General features: G+C 49.0%; 2 protein-coding genes across 2 annotated transcripts in view; both read left to right on the top strand.

Annotated features, from left to right (window-relative positions):
• SLMAP (sarcolemma associated protein) overlaps positions 1-22,063 on the top strand; it is a 307,400-nt gene that overhangs the window by 164,913 nt on the left and 120,424 nt on the right. The window lies entirely within an intron of this gene.
• FLNB (filamin B) overlaps positions 4,292-22,063 on the top strand; it is a 169,497-nt gene continuing 151,725 nt past the window's right edge. Inside the window, exons 1-2 of the mRNA XM_059076153.2 lie at positions 4,292-4,450; positions 21,650-21,771. Coding sequence (XP_058932136.2) covers positions 4,382-4,450; positions 21,650-21,771 — 191 coding nt within the window. The 5' untranslated portion in view covers positions 4,292-4,381. The remainder of the gene's footprint in view (positions 4,451-21,649; positions 21,772-22,063) is intronic.

Here is a 22,063-nt window from a genome sequence, read left to right as displayed (position 1 = left end):
TTGAAAGACACCATCATTTTATATACTACCATGAAGAAAAACCACTACCAAACTACATCACCAATATCTGGGTTTTCGAGATGTTAAAATGTGGTGTGTTGGGGGGGACGTGCATCTTAGAATTCGTGAAATGCAGTAATTTTTGTAAATTAAAAGATATTTTCCATTTTGGGGGAAAAAATTACTTAATTGCTTTCACCTCTCACCCTCCTTGCTCAGAGTGATTTCCTCAAAAAAGCCAAGGGAGTTGAATTTGAGGATGACTTAATTTTTTTTTTTTTTTAGCATTTATATGCCAGTTTTACACCAGGCCCTTTGTGAGGTGCTTTCTTGGCCCTGAGTCCATCGAGGCTTCCTGGGAACTAGTGGGAAAGGTGGTAATTTTCCAAATAAGGAAGCTGATGGTCCGATTCTTCTTCCTGATCACACAGTGAGTAAATGAAGGACATGACCTCCAACCCAGCCCACTCTCCCGCCCACATCTCACCACCTGCCTCAGCCCTGAAGGTGTCATGAGAAATGAGACGGGCCTTGGTAACAAGCCCCGGGATGAAGGACAAAGCGCCCGACTCCCAGGCCCACCCTGTGCACCCTGCTCAGGTTTCAGGGGGAGCTGACTTCTTCCGTGCACACTTTTCACTGCCAGCCTCAGTGAGTCAGCCTCTAGATGACCTCACTGTCCTCAGTGGGCTGAGTGAACTGAAGCAATAGTTCTGTGTCTGTGCCATGGCAGTGTCATTTTTAGAAAGGTTTGCATACAAGTAGGTAGTGACCACACGTCAAAGATTTATTTAAGCCATTAATGAGGGAACCAGCAAAATGACAGGGCTGGTTGAAGAGGTTTGAGAAAGTGACTGTATTAGTTTGCTGGGGCCGCCATAACAAATTACCACCAGCTGGGTGGTTTAAAACAATAGAAATGTATTCTCTCACAGCTCATGAGGCCAAAAGTCCAAAATCAAGGTTGTTAGCAGGATTGGTTTCTTCTGGAGGCTCTGAGGGAGAATCTCTTCCATGCCTCTCTCCCAGATGCTGGTAGTTGCTGGCAATCCTTGGGGTCCCTTGGTTTGTAGACACATCACTCCAATCTCTGCCTCTGTAATCACATGACCTCCTCCTGTGTTTGTATATCTGTAGTTTACAAATCTCCCTCTCCTTATAAGGACACCAGTCTTTGGATTTAGAGCCATCCCAATCCAGTATGACCTCATTTTAACTTGATTACAACTGCAGAGAAGGTATTTCCAAATAAAGTCACATTCATAGGTACCAGATGTTAGGACTTGAACATCTTCTTTTGGGGGACACAGTTCAACTTGTAACAACAAAGTTACCTAACTCATTTTCCATTACTCAGCTTCACAGACCCCTGGCTTCTTGGGGTAGTTTGGGGTGCTAGAAAGAGCAGAGGCATGGGTAACTTTGGTGTCAGCTTTGATTGGTCTCAGGTGTTCCTGGATTGAGTGTAGGCCTATTAACAAGCGTCAGGGGAGAGCAAGGCATCTCCTTGGCAGAAGTCAGTACTGCACGGCACATAAGGGGAGCTAACTTCCAGAGATCAGCTCCCAGCCCCACGCCTCACTGTGTGGGGCTCTGAACATTCCTCACCTCTCTGGGCCTCAGTTTTCTCATCTGAGAAATGGGGGTGATAATGGTACCTGCTTCATAAGATAGTACTTAGTACTTACGAAGCTCTGAACAAATGTTCACTATTGTTATTATTAATTCTAGTCACTCCCAGTCACAGACTCACAACTTTGCTCCTTTTGGGATGAGAAAGGCTGTCCTACTGAATATACTGGAAAGTTCCCCTTCCCTCCTAGGCCTGGTCATTGAAGAAAAAAGAAATTTATAGTCTACCTCCAGTCTCCAGAAAACACGGCAAGTTGCTGATTAGAACGAAGGAGGTCTCTGATTTTCACCTGCCCAGGTGATTTGTAGGCAAAGGCCAGCCCAGCCCCCAGCCTTGCTTCCAAACTTGCCCTGCTTCTGGGACTGAGCTCTTCTCTGGTTGGTTGCTCTGGGTCTAGTTTGGAAGCTGATTTCCCTGGTCACTTTTAAGTTGGTGCAGCTGGCAATTTCCTTTTCAGAGGCTGGTGAACCACGGTGAGTTTAGCAGGGGGGTTTGGGGCCCAGAAGCAAAAGGTTGGAAACAAGAGCCTTTCCAGCTAGAACTAGAACTGGCTGGGCCTGAGAGAGCTGGTTAGAGGCCTGGCCCTTGCTATCCAAGCTGGGGTGGGTGGGGGAGGACCTGTTTGCATTTAGTGAGCACCTCACACACTGCTCCTTGGGAAGAAAGGATCTCCCGCCCTCTGCTTCCAGATCCATACTCCCTCCTCGGGTGGCCCCCAGGGGTAGCCAGCACATGGCCACTCCGGGCCCTGAGTAGTAGCCATCACTGCTGCTACTTTGTTTCTTTTGTTGTTGTTTTTTTGTTTTTTTATGAATTTATTTATTTTTGTCTGCGTTGGGTGTTTGTTGCTGCGCTCAGGCTTTCTCTAGTTACGGCGAGCAGGGGCCTGCTCTTCGTCGTGGTGCGCAAGCTTCCCATTGTGGTGTCTTCTCTTGTTGCGGAGCACGGGCTCTAGGCACGTGGGCTTCAGTGGTTGTGGCTCGCGGGCTCTAGAGTGCTGGCTCAGTAGTTGTGACGCACGGGCTTAGTTGCTGCACCGCAGGTGGGATCTTCCCCTACCAGTGATCGAACCCATGTCCCCTGCATTGGTAGGCAGATCCTTAATCACTGCACCACCAGGGAAGTCCTGGTTTTTTTGTTTCTGTTTTTGTTTTTTTTTTTAATTATTTATTTGGCTGCACTGGGTCTTAGTTGCGGCACGCAGGATCTTTTGTTGCGGTGCACAGGCTTCTCTCCAGTTGTGGCACCTGGGCTCCAGAGCGCGTGGGCTTAGTTGCCCAGGGGCATGTGGGATCTTAGTTCCCCGAACAGGGATCGAACCTGCATTGGAAGGCAGATTCTTAACCACTGGACCACCAGGGTAGTCCCTCGCTGCTGCTACTTTGATTATTCTCTGTGAAATGAAGGCATGGCCTGGTAGGACCACAGAGGCCCCTCCCCACCTAGGCCTCTCTGACCCTAAGTTCATCTAGGAGTTCTCTGAGTTCAACCGAGAGGGATCAGGCCCCACACTCTCTAGGTCCCCTCACAGACATACCTTTATGCCCTCAAAGTGGACACTTTCCCAGGACCTTTTCAGGCCTGGGAAAGAGCAAGGTCATTCCTGGGCTTCTAACTTTTTTTTTTTTAAGAAGTAGGGGATTTCTAGAAAAGGCAACATTATGGAGACAGAAAGTAGACCCATAATTGCCTGGGGTTGGGAGTGGAATTGACTGCAGATGAGCAAATTGGGTAATGGAAGTGTTTGAAAACTGGCTTGTGTTGGTGGTTGAACCCCTGTATAAATTCACTGATCAAACAGTTTTCTTCCTATGGGTGAATTGTATGCCGTATAAATTATTCTTCTATAAAGCTGTTTAAAATGTGTATATACATATGTGTGTGTGTGTATAATGAATTCTTTTAAAACCACAGTTGGTGTGGGATTACCACCTTCTCAGTAACTCTATAGAATGTCCTCAGTCAATGGCTGTGAATTTGAAAACAAGAGGAAGGAGAGCAGAATTGGAAGCCATGGTCTTTATATGACCTAGGGCAGGTCCACAGTCTGTCCGGGCCTCGGTGCCCCCACTCTGTGACATCCTGAGTTGATGTGCTTAGATGGTGAGAGGTGCCAGGGTGTTGGAGCCTCTGCTGTGACTCCCTTGCCTGTCTCTCTTGGTGCTGTGGACTCTCCCATCATACCAGGCGCCACTGTAAGCTTTGCCTTTGCCACAGAGCACCTCTGCCTTCCTGTCTTTGTGCAGGGAATTTCCTCCCTCCAGCCCCAAGGAGCAAACATGCGGTCAGGAACAATTGGAAAATCTGGGTTAGGCTGGCCTCATTTCCCCCTAAGCCTGGCCCTTTCCCTTGACTTGGACCAGAGATGCAACCCAGAGAAAACCCCCTCACAGATCGAATGGCTTAAGCACCTACTGGGCATTTATATACTTCGCAGGCTTTCCTCTCTCCTGGCAGTCCTGACAGGTGGCCTCACAGGAGACCAGAGATACAGAGACACTTGTCTAAGGTCACAGAGCTGCTAAGCGCTGAGTTTCCTGCTCTTTCCACTAGAAGCCACTTCCTGGACGGAGTCCAGGCTGTTTGCTCAGGTGGAAGCTGAATGAATTGGTGTTGTCAGCTTGTTTGGTAATTGCCTGCGTCCTTCTCCTGTGCCTCCATCATTCTCGTCAGAATGCCAGGACGGCTCAAGTGCCACCTCCTCTAGGAAGCCTTTCTGCAAACCTCTACCCACTCACCCAGAAAGTTATGATACCCACTTCCTCTGAGTGCCAGCAGCCAAGAGCCAGAAGCACGAGAAGTTCCTTTCCAGAAACTGTGAGTAGCTCCATCTGGAGCATGACAAGAATGAGGCCTTGGCAGTCGGAAGAAAACCTGGCCTCTCCCCAAAGGGCAGGAGAAGCTACAGCAGGGGTGGGACAAGCAGATGGGGCTTAAAAGAGGGTGGTTCTAGCTGCTGGGTGGAGGATAGTTGGATCAGAGTGGAGCCAGGTGGGAGGCTGGGGTGTCACTGAGGAGGCTGAAGCCTGAAGCCCCTCCCAGAGGCCTGCTCCGTGCTCCAGCGGGAGGGTGTGGCCCCGCCCCTCCCTTCACCTTTGTCCTCCTTCTTCACCCTGTTCCTGTCCCCTGTCCCATTCCCTGGGCCCCAGAAGTGCATGCTTCTCTGATAAGCTCCAGGGAGTACTCCACCGAGTGCCCTGCTGCTTCTGGAAATGATGCCGAAGGGCTGAATGGCAGACCCTCGGGGCAGCATGAAGAGAAGGGGAAGTGGAGGGGCTCTGAGCTCCCAGGCTGGGCTGGGAACAGTCCAGAGGCCAAGGGAGAGCCGTGAAATGGCTACTCCTGGCTGACTCAGACCCTCCTGCCCTTCTTATCAGGCCTGAGGAGTGATAAGGGACAAGTTCCTGGACTGCGGGTTCTAGGCCTTTGTTTGGGGCGGCCAGGAAGTGACTTGTGGGTTTTGCTGTGCCTTAAGGAGTGGGGCTGACTCACAGGGGTGGAGGTCTGGGTGTGTCATGTCCACGGGGTGGGAGGCGGGGTGCGAAGGCCAGGCCCGTCCCTGGTGGGAGAGGGTCCGGCCTCCACACCCACCTCCTGACAGCTGGCCGGCTGCAGATCCAGAGGAGTCCCTGCCCTGCTAGCTTAGGATGGGAGGGGTGGCTCAAGGCGTCTCCTCTATTTTTCAAGCAGAAAATATTTCCAGAATATTATTATTCCCCCAAGGTGTTGACTATTTGCTAAGTGCCAGACATTAGACGAAGGGCTTTGCCTGTACTGTTTCCTTTCATCTTTACTCCAATAAAACCCCTGGGCGGTTGGTGTTACCACTCTCCACGTTTTGCAGATGAGGAAACAGGTTCAGAGAGAGGAAGTGAATTGCTCAGATTTATGCAGCCAGGAAGCTGCAGATTCGGGATTCAAGCTGGGTCCAAAATTCAGAGACAGCTCTCTTGAAAAACCAAAATAGGTAGGGCAGGGAATGGGCATCAGGAGTTTTGTGAACCCCGGGGAGCCATTCATAGCTTACATCCAGTCCTCAAAGGAGCCACAGAAGACATCCGCCCCCGGGGATCCTTCCTAGCAAGGTGGACAGGGTTCTTCCCCAGCCCAGCCCGTTCATCTGTGTGACGTGGTGAGAGACTGGCTCAGGTGTTCGTCACAAGGTAGACGGGGAGGTGAGCAGCCCCAGGTCATAAATGAGCAGTTGGGTGACTCTGCTGTGGGGCAGGCCTGTCTTCCAGGCTCTTAGAAGGGGGAGGAGGTGGGGTGCTTGGAGATGAGATAAAAGAACAGGAAATTCCCAGCCCAGTGGGAGAGACAAGGCCCTATTAGTCAAGACAGAAAAGCAATTCCAAAAAAGGGAAGGTTCTGATCTGTGTCACTGTCTATTGGTCAGGCCTCTGCCCCTCAGCATTTCTTAGTCAGGTTTGACTTTGAGCTCTGCTTGCCTGCTGGATGCCTCAGGCTCATGTCCTGCCAGCTCTCTGGCCCTGGTGGAAGGAGAGTCTCTGGTGGAAAAGTCCCAGAGCAAACTCTAACTGGCTTATCTGGAGTCACGTGCCTCCCTGAACAACATCCCAGTGGTCTGCGGTGGGGTTTTATGATTGGCCAAGCCTTCTCCCCCATGCCCATCCTCACCCTGGGTCTTCTTGTGGGGCCAGAACAGTAGCAGAACCATACAGAGTGGGTGGGAGGTAGAAGGGGAAGAGATGGAGGCAGGCAAAAGCCAGACGACCCCAGGGGCTAGCTCCCCACCCATCTACCCTTTCCACACAGGGGCTCTTCTGGGCCATGCCTGTCTGGCCAAGGATGCTAGAGGGTTGTCAACAGGGAGGGGCCACTCAGTGTCTTCGGTTAGTCAGAGATGTTCAACCTCAGCACTACTGACATTTTTTTTTTTTTTTTTTTTTTTTTTGCCTCACAGTGTGGCATGCGGGAACTTAGTTCCCTGACCACAGATCAAACCCATGCCTCCTGCATTGGGAGCATGTTGGGAGCACGGAGTCTTAACCACTGGGCGGCCAGGGAAGTCCCACTATTGATATTTGAGGCCAGATAATTCTTTGTTGTTGGGGACTGTTCTGTGCACTATAGGATGTTTAGCAACATCTCTACCTACTAGAAGCAGTAGCATCTTTCCCGTCTGCTACTTGGACAATCAAAAACGTCTCCTGACCTTGCCGAATGTCCCTGGGGGAATTGCCCCTGGTTGGGAACTACTGACTTAGATGATCCCAAAGGAGATCTTGAGGTGAGGACCTCAGGAAGCTGGGAAGTGGACGGGGAGAAGATGTTGATACTGAATGTGTTAAAGAGCAGGTTATCACTGTGGAGCTTAGTCCTGAAACTGAGTCCCCCTGAAACAGAGTTCCTCTGCCGAGATTATGATTAACCTCTCTATCCAAAACTTTATTCTCTTCTTTTATCCTGCCCCCATTCTCCTCAGAATTGAGGCATATCAAAGAAAAGGGGGGACTGAAACCAAGTAGGACTCTGTGGGGCCTTCCAGATACAAAAGCCCCTCCATGTCCCCTGTTTCTTGTTTATAGAGAAAACTTTAGTCTCTAGACCTTTCCTGAGTTCCAAACGCTACACGAGTAATCAGGCAGCATGAATGGACCAGTCCTAGATCGAGGCCAGCTAAGGAGGAGCGAGTGGTCTCAGGATGGAGACACCCTCTCTGTCAGGATCTGAGACTTGGTGGCTGTCCTTGCCCAGAGAACACCCAGCAGCTGGGCTGGGTGTCTGCACTCCAGGAGGCCCCAAGCTTTGTGTTCCCCTGACTCAGGCTCAGGAGAGAGGCCGGGGCCAAGGTCTGAGCTGAAGTGCCAGCTGGGCCAGCCAGGAAGGGGCAAAGCAGACTGACTGTGGGCGAGGGTACCACCTCCCTGTAAAATCTGCCTCCTGCTGTCTCTGGAAGGCAGCTGTGCTGTTAGATCCTGGTTGAAGCCCTGGAAGAGGTTTATGGTTTGTTACCACCTCTGTGAAGTCCTACTGGACTGTCCTATGGGCCAAGCCCCTCCATTCTGCTCCTACTGTCACTTAAAGTACCCAGCTTGCACTGAAATCATCTATGGCCATTATATGGATTTTTAAGTTGTTATGATGAGAGAAAGTTCTGTACACCTAGAAGGACCTGGGGCCTTTTCACTGGAATTCCCCATGGCCCCCAGCACAGGGCTCATTCAGCACACAGTAAGTGCTCAGTAAATGTTGGCAGACTGACACATCACCCCATCAGGTGTTTAAAATGGGAATGGTAAACACAGTGTCTCTCTTTGCTCATGGAATGGGAGGCAGAATGGGCCAGTGGTTGGTACCCAAGCTCTGGTGTAAAATTGTTGCTGGCCAAGTATTGAGTCTGCTTCTCACTGGCTACATGACCTTGAGGAAGTTACTTGACTTTTCTGTGCCTTGCTCTCCCCATTCGTTAAATGGGAATATAATTAATAATAATAATAATATCATCTAGGGAGTAATTATCTAGGTTATTAGGTAGTGCATGTAAAGCCTGGAAAGAGCCCAGTGTTGGTTAGCTGTTCTCATTCTTGGTAGTCAGAGGCTCATGACATGCTGTATTTCATTGACTCCAAGATATTATGGATCATAAGAACACAGCATTAGTTCATGTGCCACTAAGAAAGAACTAACTCTGCCGATTAAACTGACAGAAAGCTATTATCACTTAGGATGTTTGGGGGTCTTTTTAAAGTTGTAAAGTTTCCTTTATCATATAATGTATCATCTGTGAGTACATTAAGAGAAAAATATAGTTGAAATAAGTGGGTCAAGATATTTTTTAGGCAATGACAATTTTACCATGACTGCCACCTTGTCAACAGCAATTGTGAGACTTACTGACTCAATTGCAGAGGTGGTAAAATGTGGAAAATGTATTTCTTATAATCGATGAAATACAAAATACAGTAATACAAGAGAAAAAGGCAGGATAATGTTGAGAGAAGAGGCTATATCTTTTCATTCTTTTGTTCATGCACTCATCTATTTGACAAATATTTAATGAGCACACACTCTGTACCAAGAATTGCCCCCGAGGAGACCCAGGGGTGGGGTGGGAGGGGTATGGGGGTGGTCAGGAATGTGAGCCCCTGTTTACTGACAGCACACCAATGTCTCTCCCAGTCATTGATGTCTCTTAGGTGCTGGGGAGAAAAAAATGCTCTAGCTAGGACCTCAGCGGGTCCCATGCCCTCAGCCTAAGCTTCTCCAGTATTCACAGTGACAGGAGAGTCTAGTGCCTGCTTATGTCTTTCTGGCTCTTAAGCCCAGCTCCCAGCCCCGGGGAGGCAGCAGAGTCCAAGGAGTATGTAAGAACACAGGGTTTACGGGCTTCCCTGGTGGTGCAGTGGTTGAGAATCCGCCTGCCGACGCAGGGGACACGGGTTCGTGTCCCGGTCCGGGAAGATCCCACATGCTGCGGAGTGGCTGGGCCCGTGAGCCAAGGCTGCTGAGCCTGCACGTCTGGAGCCTGTGCTCCACAATGGGAGAGGCCACAACAGTGAGAGGCCCGCATACCGCAAAAAAAAAAAAAAAAAAAAAAAAAAAAGAACACAGGGTTTAGCCTCAGACACATCAGAGTTAGGTCCCAACTCCTCCTGTTTCCAGCTACCTGACCTTGGCAAGTGATACTTCCTCCCTGTGTCCCAATTTCCCCCTCTGTCAAAGGGGGTAATAATAGTATGTATATAAGGTCATGAGGCCTGAAGGAGACAATCCTCGTAAAGGGCCTGGGACATGGTAAATGCCTACTGCACTTTAGCCCTCATTGTATTTCTACTTCAGGCGGCCTAGGCTTGGGTCTCCCACAGGGTCCATCCGACTTCCACTCTCCACCACCAGGCTCTTCTGCTTCTACCCTGCTGATGGGCATCCACTGTCCTCTGGCTGATTTAAGGGGAACTTTTCAGGGTCTGTTCGGGACCCTTCATTAGTTCCCAGGGTGGCAGGGAGGAGACTCTGCTCTCTCTCATTAGGAGACAGGAGAGTTTTCACGCTCCCCTTAGGGTTTAAGGAAACCCTAGCCAGAGTGGACACGATGAGCTTCTTGTGAGAAATCTGCTGTGTGGGTATTGGTTAGACACAACCTCTTGCTCATACCAGATTCTGGGGTTCATTAAAGGCTTGATTAGAGCAAGGTCTGTGCCTTCAACCTCATGTGCATCTCCTGGGTGTGGGGAAATATGCTGGTCCATGGAAAAGGAAAGTGTGTGGACCGTGTGACACAGCCATGCAGCCACTGAACCACAGCAAAGGGAGAAGGCCAGGTGCACCAGTGTCACCACTCCCTTGTCATAGGCTCCAGGTCTACAGATAAGTGGGTGGCTCTGGGTCACCCAGGTGTGGGTTTAAGGCCCAGTTCCTTCACTGACTAGTCCTGGGACCTTAGTCAGGCCTCAGTTCTTCATTTGTAAACAGAATTAAAATGGTAAGAGTGCGGCAAAGACTTGAGGTATTCACCGTATTCACGTTCTCCTCTTCTTTGTGGGGCACCAGCCAGAATGCGTTTCCCCCACCCGCTTTGCTGTGTGCAGTGACCATGTTCCTCATGCTGCCAGGAAAGTGAGCAGAAGTCAGAAGTGCCACTTCCAGGCCTGGCCCTGATAAACCTCCCACACATGATCTCTCTTCCTCTTCCCTCTCCTGCTGATTCGGCTGAGAGGATCTACAGCAGGGGTCCCCAGCCACCCCCGTTCCCCAGGGCCGCACAGCAGGAGGCGAGCGAGCGAAGCTTCATCTGCTGCTCTCGCTTGAGTTACCGCCTGAACCATCCCCACCTCCCCCACCCACCCCGTCCGAGGAAAGATCGTCTTCCGCGAAACCGGCTCCTGGTGCCGAAAAAGTTGGGGACCGCTGATCTACAGGACCTGGAAGTGGTGGAGCCACAAGGTAGAAGGGACCTGGGCCCCTGAATGACTCCAGAGCCCTGGTCCCACCTCTTTGACCAGCTCTGGACCATGATGTAAACCAGACATTAACTTTTATTATGATAAGACACAGAGATTTAGGGCTGTTATCCTTAAGAATACAAGTAGTGGACTTCCCTGGTGGTCCAGTGGTTAAGACTCTGTGCTTCCACTACAGAGGGCACGGGTTCGATCCCTGGTCAGGGAACTAAGATCCCACAAGCTGTGTGGCCAAAAAAAAAGAGACAAGCCACATTTGGATCTCAGCTATGTGGCTACAGGTAAGTGTCTTCCTTGTCTATGCCTTCATTCCCTCCTGTGTAAACAGGTTCATGTGTTCCTGTCCAGCCACCTTTACACATACAGATATATGGAATTCTTTGGTGTTCCATTGTGTTGGGCAGATCACCTTTGTTGAGCTGTGGACATTTTACTGGTTGTAGATTGAAGGGGAGAGACAGAGGGAGCATCTCATCCACCACGATGCTGACATCAGTCATCAAAGTGGAGTTCAAAATGGTACATATCTCACAGGGTTATGGTGAGGGTTAAAGGAGTAAATATATGTGAACAAGTAGTAGCAGACACGGAAGAACTCAATACAATGTATTATTGCTCTATCCTTATTGCTATTGTTACTGTACTATTATTACTTGATTACTATTATTACCTTTGTTAGTACTGTCATTACTGGCTGTGGTTAGACTCGGGGCAACTCAGTTTACTTCTCCGACCTCACGTTCCTTATCTGTAAAACTGGATACTGGGGGAGTTGAGAGGTTAGAAGTAGCAGCAACAGTATTTCCCTGGCGATCCAGTGGTTAAGACTCAGTGCTTCCACTGCAGGGGATGCGGGTTCGATCCCTGGTCAGGAAACTAAGATTCCTGCATGCCATATGGTGCGACAAAAAAAAAAAAAAAGTAGTAGCAACGTGGTGCCGAGCACATGGTGGCCACTTGGTAAGTGCTGCTGGTCCCCCGTGGGCGAAGCCATCCTCCTGCCTGGCTTCCAGCCCAGTGCCCAGCAGGTCAGGAAGGAGTTAACCAGAGTTCTGAACATGGGCCCTGTGCTGCAGTCCATCTGGTCTCCCTACTGGCAGCATAAATCTCTTGGGGGAGTGAGAGAGTAAAATGGCTTAGGGAGGAAGAAGGGGGGCTGAGCTGGTCTCTATCCATGTGCTAAATTGATTGTTCTCCCCACATCCAGAGGAATCTGGAACAGCAATCCCCTACACTTCTAGCAGCTGCCTAGCTCCAATTTTCTGGAACTATCCTGATTTCAAATATTCTCTCTTATTATCCATATAAATCTCCCAAATGGCCCAGAAATTCCAACACCTTCGTATCCAAAAGTGAGCATCCTGACTACCTTTTTCACGCAGAAGTGACACCCAACACACACCTGAGATCTTCCTTTGGCTACTTAGATTAGAAAATGTGGTGGCCATGAGGGAGAGCTCTCCTTGATTCCTAATAAGAATGGAACCAAGGGTGTGAGAGGTGACTGTTACAGGTGAGGGGAGGAGATGCTGCCAGGGCCAGAAGGGCAAAGGGCCAGGCACTGGAGCCCCATCCAGGACGTCTACCCCCTCAGTGTTCACTTCAACAGATGCCGTTACCCAATTCAGCAAGAACACCGTGTCCAGAGGGGGTGATTTGGGGCAGAATAGGAGTGAGCAGAACAGCCATACAAAATCTGAAAAACCCCCCAAACTGGGGAGAGATGGGGTCCTAAACACTGATGGGATGCCCCCACCATCATGGCTAAAGCCACCCACCAGTCTCTGCTGGGGCTTAGGCCATTAAGGTGGTCAGACCTGGAGGGGATGATCCCATGACATCCTCTCTTCCCCTGACTCCAGGCAGGACACCTATGCAGGCCCAGGCTGACTCACCCTCAGCTGTTTACTGGAAAGTTAAGCTGCTCCCTCCTCATCCTGCCTTCCAGGAAAACCAGAAACTGGGGGCCAGCTCACCTCTTCTAGCCTGAGGGTGGAGGGGAGGAGTGGGGAGGGGAGGGGAGTGGCGGGTAGGGGTGGTGGTAAGAGGAGCTGGCACGGGGCCAGCGCCCCTGACCTCACCACATTCTTGGAGCCAGGGAGGGGTGGGCCATTGCGCTTCCAGCCTCCCAGAGTCTGCTGTTGTGGCTTGTGGGCGGGCTTCCAGACAGGAGAAGGGCCCCAAGGACCCACTGTCTGCTTCCATTTGGGAAGGAGAGTAGCACAGACCTCAATTGAAGTCCCCACTCTGCCTTGTTATCTAAGTAAGCTATCTGAGCTCAGTTCCCGTCTATGAAATGGAGATAACAATGATACCTAACTCCTAGGGTTGCCTTGAGGATTAAATGAGATATTTTAATCTTTTGCATAGTTCCTGGGGCATTCTTTTTGCTCAGTAAATATTAGCTACCCGGAAAGCTAAAGTATTTAAAGACCAAGGGTTCCTTCCTTTGGCAGTGGGGGCGCCCAGCACCAGAAGAGTCAGGAGAGGCAGGTAGCGGCCCAGCCCAGGCTCTGGGGACAGGGAGCAGCGTGGTGCTGTCTGAGGGCTAGCAGAGAGAGTGGGTGAGGGTACAGGCTTTGTAGCCAGACTGTCTGGATTCAAATCCCAGCTCCACCTGTTACTGTAATGTTGGGCCAACCACTTAATAAGCACTTGTGTGGATCTCAGTTTCCCCTTCTGTAAAATGGGGGAAATAATACCAGCTTCCCAGGTTATCATAAGAATTAAATAACTCCTACATAAAGCACTTAGAACACTGCCTGGGACACGCTAAGTCTGGCCATTATTGTCTATATTATTTGAGTCTGTCCAGAGTCCTCCTCATTCATCCCCAGTCATAACAATAATAATAACTTCAACAGCCACAGTTAATTGTCCTCTCATTTACACATTCTCTCAACAAACCCATGACACCATTCTCACCTTCTAGGTGGGCACAGTGAGGCTCAGGAAGTCTGGGTAAGGTGCCCAAGATCACACTGGTAGAGACAGGATTTGAACTCAGGTCTCTGACTCCAGAGCCCACACACTTAGCCATTTACTAAGCTGCACTTTTATGGGAACTGCAGGGGGCTGGACACCCAACACATCAACCCTCATAAACAAAGAGACCTTGAGACAGTGGCCCAGCAAACACTGACTGTACCATTGTCCGGGTGCTGTGAGTGTTTAGAGAGAGGGTCCGGATGCAGCCTTGGCCCTGAGGACCAGGTAGGACTTGCACTGGAGCATTAGAAGGGCTTTGGTTTCAGGTGGGAGCAAAGGTGTGGAGGAGGGGCCAGGCAGGGCGCAGGTGGGGCCACAGCAAGAGGCGTGGCAGGGGTTAAAGTCAGAGGCAGGGGAGGGGGTTGGCCAGCCTCCAAGTGGAGTTCCAGCACAAAGCAAAAGGCTGAGGCCCAGGGCAGCCTCAAAAGCCCTACTGTCCCTGCCCCTCAAAATCCCAGCATTGGACACCCAAGGACATAACAGATCCCTATCTCAGACTCAGCCTAGAACAGGGATCAAGGAGAATGGCTGGGGCCCCTCAGCCCTGCTTTCTTGGTTTGTTCTCCTCTTGGCGTGAACACACCCAACATGGCAGCTGGCATCCAGGGCACACCCAGCACATGCTCCCTGCCTTCCTCCCTGGTGCAAGAGATGGAGTGGAACCCAGTCCTGACACAGGACTCCCTCCAAAAACAAATCCAACCCACCATCAGCAACGAAAAAAATTTATGGGCGGTTTCTTAGGAATTTAAAAGGCAAGTTTCCTAGTAGAGCAAGACTTCCTGAAAATCCTACCTCCCATTGCAGCTCCTTCTCTAGGAGTTGTTTTCCTGAGGCCACAGCTTCACATCTCTTCTCCTCTGCAACTCCAGCCACTCCTCTCCTTGCCCTCAAAATCCCAGTTGGCCTGTAGCCTTCACACATGTACACTGAGTGCCATTAGCAGGACAGGTTACATCGTTTTGCAGGGCCTGGTGTAAAATGAAAATGTAGGGGCCCTGGTTCAGAGAGTATGGAGAATTTCAAGATGGTGACAGCAGAGTATTAAATTAAGTGCCCGGCCCTTCCAAGCACACAACCCTGTCGACTGCACGGGCAGCACACCCATGGAGCTGACCCTGGCCTTTAGTGTGTGCCCTGCATGGACTAGAACGTCAAGTTTCATGAATTTCAAAGCTAAAATCAGGGACTTCCCTGGTGGCGCTGTGGTTAAGAATCTGCCTGCCAATGCAGGGGACACAGGTTCAAGCCCTGGTCCGGGAAGATCCCACATGCCATGGAGCAGCTAAGCCCGTGTGCCACAACTACTGAGCCTGCGCTCTGGAGCCCACGAACCACAACTATCGAAGACTGTGCGCCTAGAGCCCGTGCTCTGCAACAAGAGAAGACACTGCAATGAGAAGCCCGGGCGCAGCAACGAAGACCCAGTGCAGCCAGAAATAAATAAATAAATTTATTTTAAAAAATAAATAAGTAAAAATAAAGCTAAAATCTGAGATTCTACCATCCCCAGGCCCCACCAAAAGAAAATCATATTTCGAAGACGGCTGCTCTGGGCTATATCCACCCCCCCCTCAACTCTCAACTGCTCACTTTCCATGCTGCGCTTATTGCCCCAGTAGAAAAGTTTGAGGTCTTCTATTTGAACTGATCCTACCTTTTGCAAAGTGCTTTCATATGTTCTTTACGAGAGAGAAGTTATCATCTCGTTTTATGGTTAGGCAAACTGAGATTCAGAAACTGTGCACCCGAGAGCTGGCATCTTGCTGGCCAGTAGCATATGTGGCACCAAAACAATAGCCTCCAGATGCCCTCAGCCTGAAGCCATTTCCTCCGGAGAAAACATCTGGACACCATCTAAGGTGAATGAACAAATGCAAACCTCAACACCAAGGGAATGAATTTTATTTATATGGTAACAGTAATTTCTAGTGTTGAAACAGCCTCAGTCAACCCCAGACAAATACCAGGCCTGAATCAGACCTCCATCAGCAGAAGTGCTGATGGAAATGTGGGAAATGTCCCCATCCTTCCGACTCATAACATGCAGTGCTCCTGCAACCACAGACCGAAGAAGCAAAAAGGGGACCCAAGCTCCTATTCCAAAAGGGTATAGTAGGGCTATTTGTTTTGTTTTACTCCTCATTAAAACTTGGGAAATCTTTATTTTTTTAAGTGAACTTTAAATTTTGGAATCATTTTAGATTTACAGAAAAGGTGTAATGATAATGGGGAGAGTTCCTTCACCCAGTTCCCCATTATTAATGGTTTATTACCGTGTGGATTTGTCACAGCCAAGAAACTGACACTGGCACTCAGCTATTAACTAAACTCCAGACTTGATTTGGGTTTCACCTGGATTTTTCCACTAATGTCCTCTTTCTGTTCCAAGACTCAATCCAGGGAAGCACATGACATTTACTTATCATGGCTCCCCTTTAGTCTGTGACAGTTTCTCCCTGTTTTTCAAGACATGGACAGTCTTGGGAATTCCCTGGTGGTCCAGTGGTTAGGACTCCACGCTTCCACTGCTGAGGGCCCGGGTTCAATCCCTGGTTAGGGAACTGAGATCCCACAAGCTGCGCTGCCAGGAAAAGACATGGATGGTCTTGAGGAGGAATGGCAGGTCTCCTGTCCAGTGCCCACCAGTCTGTGTGGTTTTCTCCCCAGTAGACCTGGGTTATAAGTTTTTAGAGAGAACACCACAGAGGTGAAGTGCCCTTCTTGTCACATCCTATCAGGAGTCCATGGCACCCACATGACACCGCTGGTGAAATTCACCTTGAGCTTGTGGTTAAGGCGGTGTCTGTCAGGCTTCTCTACTGTGAAGTTACTGTTTTTTTCACTTTCCAAACTCTACTCTTTGGAAGTGAGTCTATAAGTCTAAGCCACCCTCAAGTTGGACAGGGCAGGAAACCTTGATTTTTTAAAATGTTAACTTAATTATCTTTTTAAAAAAAATCCTGGTTTAAAGTGCAGAAGATCCCAAAGGACCCAAGGCAAAAATTTTCTCCCCATCTCTATCCCTGAAAGTAACAATGTTACCATTTTCTCATGAATCATTCCAGAGGTATTTTATACGCAGACAGGTAAATATACATACTTTGCTCCACCTTTTTTACACAAAGGTAGCATGCTGGCCACACTATTCTACACCCAACCATAGTGAGACCTTGTAAAGCACACAAGTTGTCTGACGTGATGGATGATTAAATAAATTACATTACTGCAGAGCAAGGGCCTGGCCACAGCTACCAGCAGTTACACAGGTAAATAGTATCTGTTCTCATGAAAAGGTAATATGTCAAATGAAAATAAAATCAAGTGCAGAGTACATATGATTTCTATTGGTGAACGCTGGCTTTCAGGAGGATAAATTTCAGAAGAGGTCACAGGAGATTAAATGCCTGAGATAAAACAGAAGGCTAGTGAGTATAATGTTTTGCTATATATAAAAGGAAAATAAAAAGATGGGGCTGTGAGCTTTGGGGGAATGCAAACTCAAGGATCTCGAAGCCAGCCACTGGTGGATGGCAAGACCTTGTCACTCTTTTCCTAGTCAGGGAGGGACGGGCTGTTTGACTTTCTAAAATCTGTCTGCCTGGATGGAGGATGGTTGCAGTTACTTGCCTTGTGTAAATAAGAATAGAGCAAACACCCCACCCAGGGCGGGGATGGGATGTAGATTCCTCAGGCCTGAACTGTCAGGCTCCAGGCCACACATGTGTGGATGCCCCACAGCCCAGCACTATCCACAGCCTGCAGGATGAAGGTCTGCCTTTCAGCCTGGCACCTCTTCATTCATTCATTCAATCTTTCATTCTTTCATCAATTTACCCTTTCAATCATTTATCCATTCTCCCATCCATCCATCCATCCATCCACCCATCCAACCATTCATCTATCATTCATCCATCCATCTATGCATCCATTCTCCTTTCTACTCGTTTGTTTCCTTTATTCACTCAGCATTTATTATGTGGCTGATCCTTTGCCAGATACAGGGATACAGCTGTGGCTGAGATGGGCCCAGGCCCCTTCTCGTAGAGTGTACAGTCTGGTCCAGAACTAACCCAGTTTGGGGAGTGCATCAAAATCTTGGGCATTTTAGGATCACAGGGGACTTCCCTGGGGTTCCAGTTGTTGGGACTCCGCACTTGCACTGCATGGGGCACTGGTTCGATCCCTGGTCGGAGAACTAGGATCCTGCATGCTGCGTGGTGCAGCCAAAAAAAAAAAAAAAAAAAAAAATCACAGAAGAAGGAACTAAACCAGCCTGTGGAGCACAGCTGCTTCGTGGAGGAGGTGACAACTTGCCTCAGTGGCGGCTAGTCAGGCTTGGTAGGTCTGAAGGGAGAAAAGGGAAATTTCAGATGTAGGAACAAGAAAAGGCCCACAGACCAGTACTAGCACCGAGTAAACAAGCCCTGTGCCAGGCTCTTAGCAGTCAAAACTTCACTTCAGCCCACACGAGCACTTTGAGGGAGATAGTATGATCTCCATTTTTCCTAGCTTTATTGAGATATTATTGACATACAACATGTAAGTTTAAGGTGTCCAGTGTAATGAAGGATTACTACAGGAAGGTTAGTTACCACCCCCATCCTCTCACATAATTACCACTTTCTTGTGGTTATAACATTTAAGATCTACTCTCTTAACTTTCAAGTATCTAATACATTATTGTTGATTACAGCCACCATGCTGTGCATTAGATCCCCAGAACTTATTCACCGTAAGTCTGGAAACTTGTCCCCTTTGACCAACATCTCCCTATTTCCCTCACTCTCCAGCCCTAGCAACCACCAGTCTACTTTCTATCTCTATGAGTTCAGCTTTTTACATTCCACATGCAAGTGAGAACATACAGTATTTGTCTTTGTCTGCCTTATTTCACTTATTGTAATGCCTTCGAAGTCCATCCATGTTGTTGCAAAAGGCAGGATTTCTTTTTATTTTATGGCTGAATAATAACCAGTCATCCACTGATGGCACTTAGATTGTTTCCATGTCTTGACTACTGTGAATAATGCTGCAGTGAACATGTGGGTACAGATATCTCTCCTAGAGAGTGATTTCATTTCCTTAGGATATATACCCAGAAGTGGGATTGCTGGATCATATGGTAGTTCTTATTTTAATTTTTTGAGGAACCTCCATACTGTTTTCCAGAGTGGCTGCACCAGTTTACCTTCCCACCAACAGTGCACCAGAGTTCCCTTTTCTCCACATCTTTGTCAATACTTGTTATCTCTTTGAGGATAGCCATTCTAATAGGTGTGAGATGATATCTCATTGTGGTTTTGATTTGCATTTCTCTGATGATTAGTGATGTTGAGCATATTTTCATGTACCTGTTGGCCGTTTGGATATCTTTTTTTTGAAAAGTGTATGATCTCCCTTTTAAAGATAAGGATGCTGAAGGATGGGGCTGAGGTTTACCTTCTTTTTTGTATCTCTCCCTGGTGCCCGGTCCAAGGCCTGACATACAAAATGTGCTCAAGAATTGCAGATTGTCAGAATGGCATGGGCTGGAGACTGTATATTGGATGACCCCATTACTAGGGAACCATGAATATGTCCCTGAAACCCTCTGTCCATAGCTTCCTGGTCTGTAAAGCAGGGATTCTTTCAAAATCAACATCTTTAGAGCACTTGTGTGCTGTGCTGGGAAAAGCGGCAAACAACGCAGAGTTCCAGGCTCTGAGAACTTTTTTTTTTTTTTTTTTTTCTGGGAACTTCTGTGGAAGGATATGAAAAGTTAGCAGGAAGTTATAATCCACCACAGCAAGATGATTTGCTCTGAGGGGGACATACAGGCACTGGGTGAGCACAGCTTGAGTTGCTATCAGAATTAATGAGATAATACACACTAACTAGAGAAGTCAATGGCTTCCTATGTGCTTGGCACTGTGCTGAGTGTCTTACATGAACTAACTTGTTTAGTCATTACAGTTCTACCAGGTCAGTATGATTATGATCAATGCACGTACTAAGAGGAAGGTAGTGGAGGCTCAGAGAGGTTATGTAGCTTGCCCAAGGTCACACAGCTGGTGAATGGCAGAGCTGGAATCAGAACCCAGGCTGTCTGGTCCTTGACCACAGACTCTCCTGGATCAAGGAGACAAGCGGGTAACACTGAATTTTCCTCTTCTGTCTCTCAGAAGATAGATAAGGTCATATCTACAGAGCATGGAGCCAGGAGGCCCTAGGATTAGAGTAGTACCCTAAAAAAAAAAAAGGTCTATTTTTGGAACCTCAAATGAGGTCAAGGCCTGTCCTGAATCCCATGTTCTGAGCAGCGGGCCACATTCTGTCAGCTGGACTTCTCCAGGGTTTAGAGCAGAGAGAGGATTGGGAAGATGTTGGGTTGCAGCATCCCAGAGCTCTGGCCTGATGTCCAAACCAACCTTGTTCCTTGGGCTTCAGGCCTTGCCATGAGGTACCTGCCAGGGCCCTGAAATTGGAACAGCCTTCATCCCTCAGTGCTGCAGGGAAGTGACTTTGAGGCCTCAAGTTGCAGTGACTGCAGAGTAGCTGGCCTTCCTCCATCTTTCAGGACTACTCCCCACTTTTCTTTCAGTGTCCACCCCAGCAGTCTGAGCATTATTCATGCCTGAAATATCTCAGAAAGCCACAACAGCCCTGCCCTCCACCCAAATCCACACAGCCTCATGGCCTCTGTTCTTTAAAAGGTCATCTTCCTCCCTGCCTTTACGGATGGACCCCTCACCCCTGGGCCCTTCACACCTCACTGTTTCACTGCACAGGGACATGACTGTCATTCCATCGCCCATCAGGACTTTGCCCACAGACACCACCTTCCTATCGGCCTCTGGTGCCCTGGGCTGCCAAGCTGATCTGTCAGGCACCTGCAGTCAAGACCTGTGGGGATCTGCTAACATTTCCACTTCAGCCTGTCCTGGAGAGAGTACATGACATTGCGTAAGAGCCTCTCCCACCTGCTCTGAGGGGCCCAGAAGGCTCGGGTCTCAGTCCTGGCCCTGACCATTTCCAAGACAGGGGGAACCACACTCTTAGGGGGATGCCACTGTGTGTGTAGTCCCCAAAGTCCAGGCTCCCGGGCGGGATGGTCTCTGGTGTGACTATAGCACACGCTCAGCACACACCCAGACCCCCTTCAGCTTACGCCAGTTACTTCCAGCTGCTGGCAGCCAAGACCTTCTGCCTCATGACTTTCTGGTCACCTGCTCACTGGGTGAGAGCTCTTCATAAACGAACTTCTTTAGTCCTTGTAAGTCCACACTCTGCCTGTGCATCTTAGTCCAAAAGGGCCTCGAATGAACAGCCCCCCCTCTCCCAGTAGCCCTCCACCAATAACTGATGGTAAAGCCCCCAGCTCCTCCCCTTTCCTCGTCCCAGGAGCAGCCCCTCATTAACACACCCTTTATGGGCTTCCTTCCTTGCCTGTCTCACCTCTCACCCCCACTGCTAGTGCTTCGTAGGATCGCTTCCCAAATAAATGTCTTGCATTTGAATCCTAGAATTGGGTCTGCTTGAGAGGAAACCCAAACTAAGACCACATCTAATTTCCAACATTTATCTAGTGTTTTTGTGCCAAAGCACCGCGCACAACACTTCACATGTCTTGACTCATTTAATCCTCCGACCACCAGGGCTATGAGGTGGGGACCGTTATCATCTCCATTTCGCAGATGCAGAAACTGACTCAGCTGGGGCTTGAAGCCAAGCGGCTCCTCCCATGACCCTGTCCTGCAGACAGCCTGAATTGCTTTCCGTTCCTCAAACGACTCCACTCAGTCTCCCCCTGCCCTCTGTCCTCTGGGGCACAGGGAGGTTAAATCACTTGGTCACAGCAAGTTAGAGGTTGAACCACGTGGGTTCAAGAGCAGGCTTCCAGGCTGGGAGTCCTCACACTTCACCCCCGTGGTAGACGAACAGTAGCCCCTCAAGAAGTCCACATCCGGACCCTGTGACTGTTACCTTCTATGGTAAAAGAGATTTTGCAGATGTACTTAAGTGAAGGATCTTGAGAGAGAGAGATCATCCTCGATTATCCACATGGGCTCGATGTAATCACAACAGTCCTTATAAGAGGGTATCCTCCACCTGTGTCTTTCAGACAGAAGACAATGTGAAGATAAACCAGAGGAAGACATTTGAAAATACTGCACTGCTCCCTTTGAAGATGGAAGACAGGGTCATGAGCCAAGAGATGCAGGTGGCCTCTGGAAGCTGGAAAAGGTAAGGAAACAGATTCTCCTCTGGAGCCTCCAACAGGAACCAGCCCTGTCACCACTTTGACCTTAGCCCAGTGAAACGGACTTTGGACTTCTGGTCTCCAGAACTGAAAGAGAATACACTTGTGTTGATTTAAGCCACTACATTTATGGTGATTTGTTACAGTAGCCACAGGAAACTAATGCAACTACTGAACCAGCCTACCAACTGCTACCAACTGCTCAGATGTAGCAGGGTTCCCGAGAACAGCTGACACCTGGCAGGCACATCATCGATCAGCGGGCAATTGCAACCC

Source organism: Kogia breviceps, chromosome 10 (assembly GCF_026419965.1).
Source record: "Kogia breviceps isolate mKogBre1 chromosome 10, mKogBre1 haplotype 1, whole genome shotgun sequence".
Taxonomy (NCBI): Eukaryota; Metazoa; Chordata; class Mammalia; order Artiodactyla; family Physeteridae; genus Kogia; species Kogia breviceps.
The sequence above is the reverse complement of the archived record's forward strand: the minus strand, read 5'-3'. Positions and strand labels throughout refer to the sequence as shown.